The sequence below is a fragment of the Drosophila simulans genome, chromosome 2R (genome assembly GCF_016746395.2).
Source record: "Drosophila simulans strain w501 chromosome 2R, Prin_Dsim_3.1, whole genome shotgun sequence".
Lineage (NCBI taxonomy): Eukaryota > Metazoa > Arthropoda > Insecta > Diptera > Drosophilidae > Drosophila > Drosophila simulans.
The window spans coordinates 21,449,547-21,459,608 of NC_052521.2; the positions used below are offsets into that span (position 1 = coordinate 21,449,547).

The window sequence follows — 10,062 nt, forward strand, 5'->3', positions numbered from 1 at the left end:
TAGCTTTCATCAATCAAAGTGCTCAACAATGCAGCTAGACAAATTGGACGCACGCAGCAGCAGCAGCAGTTGGCCAAGATACAGATACGGATGGAAAGAAAGTTTTGACCAAAAGGGCTTAGCCCGAGCCCAAATGTCTGTAAGTGATTATCTGCCCCAGGTCGGCATGCGTTTTTTTGGCTCTGTGGCTCCGTGGCTTTTGTTTGGGCTTTCTCTGGCGCGTTAATTTGTCGGTTTCTCGAGTTGCATTCATTCTTTTTCGCTTTGTCGTTTATAAATTTGCTTTTCGTTTCGGGTTTGTCTTACTGTCAAATTGTGTCAACACGGCCGCCTTGCGATTGTCTGGGGTCCTCCGCTCCTCCGCTCCGCCCTCCTGCCTCCCTCCAATTGGCCAAGTGTCGCGCCTGGCAGCCCGAAATGCATTGCCTTGTCGTATTTGTCCCATCGGAAGACAGCGAAGACGGAAGACGGCGGACAGAAGACAGGGGACAGAAGAAAGACCCTACCCCCCTACCAATGTGGTGGTGCGTCTCTCTCTGGTCTTTCTAAGTATGGCCGACATTTAATTAGACACTTTTTGGCAGGGCTTTTGCATCAAATTGTGGCTAGGGCTAATTGCAGATTGGTAGCTAAACTGTGGAAATTAAGAAGTTCGGCGAACATGAGCTCATCTGAAATTCATTTGGGCATGGTCAAAACGCACGTCGAGTCGATTCTTTGTATAAGGTACATTTTATTTAATTTATTTAGATTTGCTTTACAGTTTTCTTTGTTTGTGTATATTTAATTTACGAATATATAAATTAAAATGAGAACATTGCGTTGGCCTTACAATTAATAGCATTCATATCTTCTACGCTCTCGGAAGCGAACCATTGGAATTCGCTACAAGTTGGTTGATTTCGGGAGGCTTTTACTCTGGGGATTGTGCAGGTAAAGCGATGCTTGATGCTCCGACTTACGAACTAGAGATTTGCTAATGTTGTGTGTCAAGCAGGGCAGGGCGTGGGAGTGGGCGTGGCATCAAGCATAGGGCGAAGCCGCACACCGTCGACAACTGTACACATTTGAATTAGATGTATAAATAGTTAATGGGCTTTGAAGTTTGTATTTCGTTCTTCGTTCCTGCGTGTTATTCTTTTTTACATTATTATTTTTAACATTTTTCTTTGGCTTAACTTTATGATAGATATAACGTATAAGATTATGTATAAAAACGTGCGAAATATATATGTTACAGTCGTTAAGAATTAGAATTAAGTACAAAAATATGCTTTACAGTGATAACAAGAAATGGGGACAGAGTAAATGTACAAGGAATGCCACAGCGATCGGCAAAAGAGTTCGGCCTCCAAGCGATGCAGCGGCCCACCAACTGGGGCGACCACTTCATCGTCTACGGCCAGAGGACGATGAGGAGCAGGAGGAGAATGGACCTTACGAGCTACCCACACAGCATTTGTATCTTTGATTTAGCAGAGTCTTGCTCACACGCACACACTCACGGCTGGAGCACACACACACACACTCAAGCACTCACTCACACACGCACACACAGGACTCGCAGGACACTGGCCTTAGCTTGCAGCGGCTACAGCGAGTGCTCGTTGGTGTTGAGGAAGCTGCGGCAGGCGCGGCTCACTTCGGGATTGGCGTGGTTCATGAGCTGCATGTAGATCTGCTTGTGCAGCTGCAGCTCGTTGGTCATCTCGCCGAGCTGCCGGATGAGGGCGTCCTTCTCCTTGAGCAGGCTCTTCACGCGCTCCTCCACCTCGCGGGAGCGCACCTTGGCCTTCTCCCGGCTCTTGCGCACCGCTATGTTGTTCCGCTCCCGCCGCCTGCGGTACTCGTCCGTGCCCTTGTCCACGTGCTTGTTGCTGTGCTTGCGGTGCTGCTGCTGCTGCTGGTGCTGCTGGTGCTGCTGCTGCGCGTGCAGCTTGCTGTGCTGCTTGAGCAGATTGTGTGCTCCTGCGGCGGCCGCCAGGTGGGGCAGGTTGTGGTGCGCCAGGACGTTGGCCGTCGTCAGGTTGGTGAACTGGCTGCCGTTGCTGCTGCCCGTGCTGCCGTTGCTCCCGTTGCTGCTGGGCGTGGTGTTGCCTCCGTTGAGTGGGTTTCCGCCCCCGGACAAGCCATTCGCCCCCGATCCGTAGCCGTTGTACAGGCCTGCTCCATTGCCCATGAAGGCGGCCTGCTGGCTGGCCGCCTCCTGCAGGTGCCGCCTGTACTCGGGGTCGATGGGCTCCTCCTTGATCGTGCTGGAGTCGGAGCCCACGGAGCTGTTCTCGTCGCTGGAATTGTTGTAGGTGGCGTGCACGGGCTGCGGCATGTAGGCCAGGGCGCCTCCTGCGCCGCCGCCTCCCCTGCCCCCGTAGCCGTGCTGGTTCCGCAGGGTCTGCTGCTGCAGGACCTTCGCCGCCGCCGAGACCATTCCGCTCGGCGGCAGGGTGGCCGAGAGTCCGCCCGGACTGGTCACCATGTCGCTGAAGATGCCCAGCGTTTCCGTGTCCCTGAACTGGTCGTCTATCAGGTGCTGCAGGTCGAGCGTGATCTCCTGGGTGGTCAGCTCGTCCAGGTCCGTCTGGGTGGAGTACTGCTGCAGCATCTGCTTCTGCAGCAGGTTGTTGTTGTTGCCCAGGGCGGCTACCTGTTGCATCTGGTGCATGGCGTGCTGCTTGACCAGGAGTGCCGCGTCCTGCGACGTGTTGTTGTTCGCATCGGTAGTCTGCTGGGGTTGCTGCTGCTGCTGTTGTTGCTGCTGCTGTTGCTGTTGTTGTTGCTGCTGCTGCTGCTGCTGTTGCTGCTGCTGCTGCGCCGTGGACATGGCCGTCAGGGTGATCTGGCCAATGGTGGCCTGCTGCAGGGGAGGCTCCTTCTTGAGGTCCAGCTGGGCCAATGTCTGAACGGCATCGGCGTACATCTGCGGCGACTCCATGTTCAGCATTTTCAGTTGCGCGAAGGAGGGTAGAATCTTGATGCCTTGTAGAGCGTTAATTTTGGCTGTTTTTAGAGTTCAGATTTGGGAATAAACTTTGCTCGTTTGGCGCCTAAAGCATTGCACTGAGGTAAGAAGTGGGTCTTTGGAAATGTTCGACTCGGATAGCTCGCTATTCCGTATGCTTCATCTTAGGCTGCCTAGGTGGTCACTGCAGCCGAGCATCGCACTATTGCTTGTTGTTTCCGATTCTTAGCCAAAATGTTTTATTCAGTTTGTTTACTTTGTTAACTCGACACTGCACTTCTCCGGCCGCACGCGTTCGAACGACTGAAGTGCCGCGGCAGTGATGCAACAGATTTTATACGAGACGGCCTGACGACTGCCGTTGGCTAGTGCTCTCGCACTCGTACTCGTACGTGTGCTGGTGTTAGAAACGCTCCTGAAGAACCGTTAGCTGAGCGAGCTTTTCTTCGATTTGGTTTTCTTGGCCAGCGGAGAGCGCGCGTCCGTCGCCGACGAGTGGTAAATTGTAACTGTGACAAAACGCGAACGCGAACGCGGCAAAGTGAAAAAGTCTTTGGCGCAGCGACGCAGCCGAAGAAAAAGAAAATGAGCGGCCAGCGCATGTAACACACACACACACACACATTCGCTCGTACCGCTCCCCACCGAAGCCCCAAGCGTCGCCGTTACAGCAAGGCAAAGGCAGCAGCAGCACAGCACGAGCAGAGCAAAAGCAAAGCAAGAGCAAGCAAAGCACAAGCAAGGCAAAGGCAAAGGCAACTACCTGTGGATGAGAGCGAGAGCCGCGATCAGGTAAAAAAGCAAGAGTTTTCCCAATCACTTTTACTCTCGTCGCAAGGCAGTTCACTTGGCCAGTTCTTGTGCTTGCTGCGCGGGCCAAAAGCACGAATGCAGGCCATTAAACGCAAGCAAAGTGCATTTGGGACGAAGCTAAAAGATACTTCTTCAGTTTCTGGAACTGAATTTGTATCTGGAACTAAATATCTCTTTATAACGAATTTATTACTTGTGTAAATGTTTATCATGCTCATAAGTTAGTTCAGATATTATTTTAGATATTATTTGCTTAATCAAGACCCTATTCTACTATTAGTTATGAGCTGCAGCACGCAGTGAATTTCATGAAAAAACTCAATGTTCGCACGATCGCGTGACGTCACACAAAAGGGAGCCCCAATGCACCCACACAATCACAAGCTCAAGCGAACACACACACCAGCAACGCCGACGTCGGCAGCGCAGCCAGCGCTCATTATTCCTTGGCTCTCGCTTTCGTTTTCATTTTCAGTTTCGGTTCCGTCGCTTTTGCTTTTTTGGGAGAAGAGCCGCACAGCCGCAGCGAGCAGCAACAACACCACGCCCGCACACACCGGCACTCCGCTGCGTAACCCCCGACCCCCATTTTGGGGCCTTGCCCACTCCGATTTGTGTTTGGGCTTCGACTCGCTTTGCGCCTTAGAAATACAGAGAAGCAGAAACACAGAAGTGCAGTTACTTGGGGGATTGGGGGATCGGGGGATTGGGGCCTGTTTTTGGCGCGCATGCGTGACTGCGCAGTCGGAGCGCAACGCATCGGGGAGCTTTCACGTAATAGGCAGCGACGTCTTATTAAAATTAAGACTGTGTTATGAAATTCATAAAAATTAGCACGCCTCGTAGTTTTGTTTATTTAAATGCAGCGATTTGTGAAGTCGCCTTCTCCACTTTTCCCCCACTGGCGCTCTTCTGCTTGGGGCTCACTCTGCTCACTCCGCCGACTCTCCTGAGTTTTCGAGTCTGCAATTTGGGTCAAGTTGTCGTTTACTTTCCGAAGGTGCGCCCCTGCTTTCGGCCCGCCGCTCGCCCCCGTCTTCTGCCAGCGTGTACGTACCTTTTGTTTACCCGGACTTTATTAATCATACGCCCCGTGCGCCGTTGCACGATAAGAGGGTATTCCGCTGTCGATGACAGGACAGCCTCTTTTCTTCGCTTATCAGTCAAGCTATTGCAGCGAATCGGAAACATCGCCGATATCGATGACTGCATCGAGATTGTGCAAAAGTGCTTCCTTGTGCGTCCACAAAGATATTCTCCTGGTCGGGTGTATTTCAAAACGCACTCAACGCACCCTTATTGTTCTTGGGGGATTGCATTGTGGGGTCTTGTTACCCAAGAACTGATTCCATATCGATCGATGGGAAAGGTGATGAAATCTGCCATTCAAATGAGGCAAGATCGATCCATGTGCGCCTTATCTTATCAGATTGTTTATGGCGAAACTACTGGTTAACTGGGATTAACGCAGAAGCAAAGTCATTTATTTATTTGCTTATCCTCCTGCTAACTGAGAAGGTCCAAGGGTCTTAAGTTAATGATTGAGTTAGCAGTTTTAAAGAAATCAACAAGAGTTAATACAAACACTTAAAATTGGTTTAATAAGTATCTTTTAAATATACCGCTAACAACTTATATATAACTTTCGATTTCATTTATACTAGGTGGACAGGCTAGATACCAGCCCTTTTGCTAACAAGAAGGTGTTAACCCTGATAAGATTAAAAACGCAAATACTATCGGCCCCCAGCAATTTCACCCTGTTAAATTTGAGTAGGGTATACATAGAGATGCTAGCATAAATCATAGATATTTACCCATTGATACCAAGCCTGGAGAAAGTCTAGCAGATAAGCAGCTCTTTATCACCCTGATCCATTTAAGCGTTTTCCCAGAGGGAAATCGTAGGCGTATTTATCTGCCGTCCACAACGCCCACGCGCAAAGTGCCTAAGAGTCTTATTTATATATTTTGGCAAACGACTGATAAGACGGCCAAAAGCCGCGAATTCGTAAACAAAACAAATACGAGTAGCGGCCACAATTCACAATTCACAACTGCCGTTCGTTGCACTCTGCAAAAAGTTGTCTGACACATGCGAAAATCCGACTGAATTGTGTTTATAAACACGGCCATAATTGGGAGTTTTGGCCAATGATTTCTAGACGGCGTTGTGTTTTGTTTTGCCTTCATTTCATTCGCCCATCGCAGTCACCTTATCTCGATGACGCGTAGCCAATTCAACTCTGCACTTCCTCAAATCCGAGCCCAATCGACGAAGTGAACTCGAGTCGATGGGGTTGGGGTTGGGGTTGGGTTACACACTCGCTTCATTCTCACGGCCTTGTTTATAGGAAAGACCTTTCTAGGAAGCGATTTTCTTCTGATGCGGTGATTGTAGTACTGATAGAATAAATATTAATTCCATAAGTACGCTTCTGTATTGAGTCACCGCCGCGGATAAGTTCATACTTTTCACAAAACCCAATTAGCCAAAACTCCGGCGATTTCCACCTAATTGCAGTGTACTTAACACCATTTAAATGCAGCCAGTTCGACGACCCCAAACTCTTTTCCAACGGGGATTCTCGTGCTTTTGCGTTTCACTTCTGTAATTCTGACTCTACTTCCACAGAAAACGAGCCCGTTCCCTGTCGCCGTGTGCTGATGAGTACAGAAATTAATAACATTTAGTGCTGATGCCAGGCGATTCGGCAATGAAAGTCGGCTCTTCGGCGAAAACTTTTCGCTGTCCGCTGCTTAGAAAAGTCTTCCCAATTAATAGGAGCGTGAGAATTAAGCGCGCGAGTCATCGAGTTCCACCAAAATATTTTACTTATTAAATTTTAAAATAATACAATTTTAAAATAGCCTTTTCTAACATTGTTGTTAATGTTTAGTTACGTTTAATAGTTATTTTTATGAAATTAAAATGATTGCTTATTAAAAATGATGAAATAGTTTAATTTATATTAACCTGCTATGTTCTTTTCATAGCTGTTAGCAATTGGCGCGTAGAAAGTTCAAATGCATTTGACAAATTTGAATTTGAATTTAAACAGCGGTTGTAAAGCAGTTTTCTATCGATAGGCATACACGCATATCCACTGCTTGCTTAAAATTTGTCCGATAACTTTTGTGGCGCCATCTATGTAAGCAGTCGTCGATGGCTGACTGCTTGAGAGAGGTGGACTGCTTGTCAGTTGGCGCCAATTCACGCAATTCAAAATTTGAAAATATGACGAGTAATAAAAGTTAGTCATTTATATTAGATAAGAAAACTTATGTATAGCATTGATAAAAACAAAAGTATTTTATAAACGATCCAAGGGAATTTTCAAAATTTCATAAGTAAATTGTAAGCTGAGCGTTGGTATTTATGGTTCGCCTCTCACCTTTGCGCCCATTTCCATGCCCATCGGCCGTTCCTCGAAAATACATCGAAAAAGCAGCCCGATGAGCCCACAACTCATCCTATGGGATGCCTAACTACCTTTGGCATGCGATCGATGGCCCGACGACAAACGCATTGATTGAAATAGTTTATTTGCAGGCCAGCAGTGGCCGGCTCTTGGGCCCTCGATTGTGCTGCCTTTTTGTGCCTTCCTCATATTATTTGTGATGTTGGCAGAGCGCAGAGATAATGATGACGAGCTGCCAGGCCGGCCAGAGGCCAAGGAGCCTGGCCAGGAGCTGGTCCACCCCCTTGCGGACTCTGGTGGGGATTGGGGGGCCGCATAGTGGCCGGGGCACGACTGATTGGGATGCCTGGTGAAGCGACGTGCGCAGAATTGACATTTTGTGTGTGCATTTGTGCATTTGCGCACAGTGGGCGCGATAAGGTCGCACAGTCCGCTTCCAGGCGACTCCGACCACTGCTCTGATTTCCAGGCAAAAGTCAAAGCCGGGCACAAATTAAAAATGCCCCACAATTGCCCGCGAGTTTGAGATCGGGAACGAGAACGAGATCGATCAAGCGATCGATCGACAGCTTCTGCACTGCCAGTGGAATTTTCATATGAGCGCTTGATTTCAGCAAAATTACATACTTGTAATTTTAAAATGCTGCCGAGTGCCGAGAGAGTTGAAAAGCAACAGCACAAAAAACGCCAAGCATCGCCGAGTCCAGGAATTTTAACCCCAAGTCGCACTGGCAGTCTGAATCTCAGTCCGAGTTCCCGATCCCCATCCCCATCCCCATCCCCATCCCGAGCCGTCTTCGTCCAACTGATCACTTACGCACATTTTATCACAGCCAAACTGGAGACATCGCTGTGTGAGCCTCCTCCTCCAACTCCCTCGGCTGGATCGAATCCCGATCCCCCATTCCCCCTTCAACTTCTGCGCAGCTTAACAATAAGTGGATCCCAGTCAGATGGGCAGATCGAATGGTGGCTACCTCGCTAGTTGTTGCAGAACCGAACTCCAAACTCATGCAGACTCCTGGACGTATCACTTAAAGAACTTCTAGATATTTTGAATAAGCGATTTCATCTAACTTTTAGTGAGAAATTATGTTTCATATTGTAGTGGGTGCTCCAGTCCAAGCTACCCCACACACCCTATAGTTAGCGGGGAGGAAAAAATAAGTTACCGTTCTACGCGCTGAAATTTGTTGTGCCATCGACGATCCGCAGATCCCAAGCTGCTGTGCTCCACCGTTGGCAGTTGGCAGTTTGCAGTCTGCAGGCCGCTGCTTTCCGTTCTGATGGCCTCAGCCAGTGGACCGTCTGCGCCGATCCTCCGCCTCCACCTCCATCTCCAACTCCGTCTCCTTGTCCGCCGTTGTTGTCAGTTGGAGACCGAGTACAAGCGACCATAGATCGCTGGCAATCGATCAAGTATTTCGCGTACATTATCCGAGATGCGTGGGATAATTCTGTTCTAATTTGTAGAGGCCCCGAGCTCCAGTGCCTTTGGCCTCTGGGCTCTGGGCTTTGTGCTTTGGGCTCGACTTGGCCAAAAGTGATTCGAGAAGCCCACTTCCATGCGAGGCACGCACCGACCCATCTGCGCTTGCCTTCTGATTTTCATAATTAATATTGGGTGAATTAAAATGCGCGGAAGGCGAGGAAGTTAGAACCGCGTGTTCGGAAGGAGGGGAAGCTAAGGGAAGGGAAGGCGGTTCCGAACTTCCTGCACTTGTCACCGTGAAAAGACGCGGCACCACCTGCATGCAAATGAGCCGGACTACCGGTAATCAGGTGAAACGGTCACGACCTGTTAATCGTTTTATGATTGTAGCGGTGCTTTTGTTTCCTGTGCACAAACGGTACTTGCACTTCGGCCCAAAAGAAAACCAATGCCCAGCGCTGAGAACAGAGAAATGAGAACCGAAATCGTAAGGCCAAAACCCCCTGCTTTTCCTTTTGTTTTCGCCCAGGGAGCCGCAATTTTATTTAAATTGTAACACAAGCGACCAGACAATTGCCCCGAAGCCTCGCAGAACTCGATCCTGATTTCGATTCCGATCCCGATCCCGATTCCCAACCCAAGCCAATCCCTACTCCCTGCTCCTTATGCGTTATTCATGAGGCAAAAACATTGCGATCGCCTGTACCAATTGCCAATTGGTTCGACTTTTGAGCTGGCGTTGGCGGTTTTCTCTGCCGGCTTTGTCAATCTCAGGCTTTTGGCTTAGTGCGCTGCAGCAGGAGCGGGAGCTGGCTTGGTTAAGTGGTTCATTGTCACCCCAGCGCCCAATTAGACACCTGAGTTTCTCGGCCACTCGCTTTCCGGCGATCTTGCACCGCACTCATGTGCTCTTGTGCCACGTTCTTGCATTCAATCAGATATATTCATTGGCCGATCTCGTCCATCTGTATAAGGAGTGTGTGGTGTGCTCGGTGGTTTGAGTGTGTAAATCAACCAGCTTGCTGCGCAGATAATAGATATTCTATTTTGAATAGTACCTGGGGAGTCGCCTGCACTGCTCTTCTATTTGCTATCTTAATTGCATCCAGTCGTACCAATAGCTTGCCATCCGAATCTCGTGCTTTAATTGAAATCCTAACACTATATTTCGCAGATACTTTCCCGCATGACCATACTGAAAAAGACAAAACAGAAATTTACATATTTCGACTATTTAAAACACTTTGGCTTTGGCTTAAGGCAAATGCCCAAGTAGCGCTATAAATAGTAAAAAAGTCTATATATATAAATACACATATGCGGCTATGGCTATGGCTAGCTGCAAAATCAAAAGTTGTTCGGAATCGTAAATGGAACAAACGTTCCTCTCGAGTTATAAATATATTTGGGAATATACCTATGCCATCCGAATGCCT

At 48.7% G+C, this 10,062-nt stretch overlaps 1 protein-coding gene across 1 annotated transcript; it reads right to left on the reverse strand.

The window, feature by feature from the left end:
* Nucleotides 1-772: 772 nt before the first annotated feature.
* Nucleotides 773-3,507, reverse strand: LOC6736042 (CCAAT/enhancer-binding protein). Its single transcript, XM_039291921.2, has one exon. The coding sequence runs from the start codon at nucleotides 2,939-2,941 to the stop codon at nucleotides 1,592-1,594; it is 1,350 nt and encodes a 449-aa protein (XP_039147855.1). The 5' UTR covers nucleotides 2,942-3,507; the 3' UTR covers nucleotides 773-1,591.
* Between the last annotated feature and the right edge of the window lie 6,555 nt (nucleotides 3,508-10,062).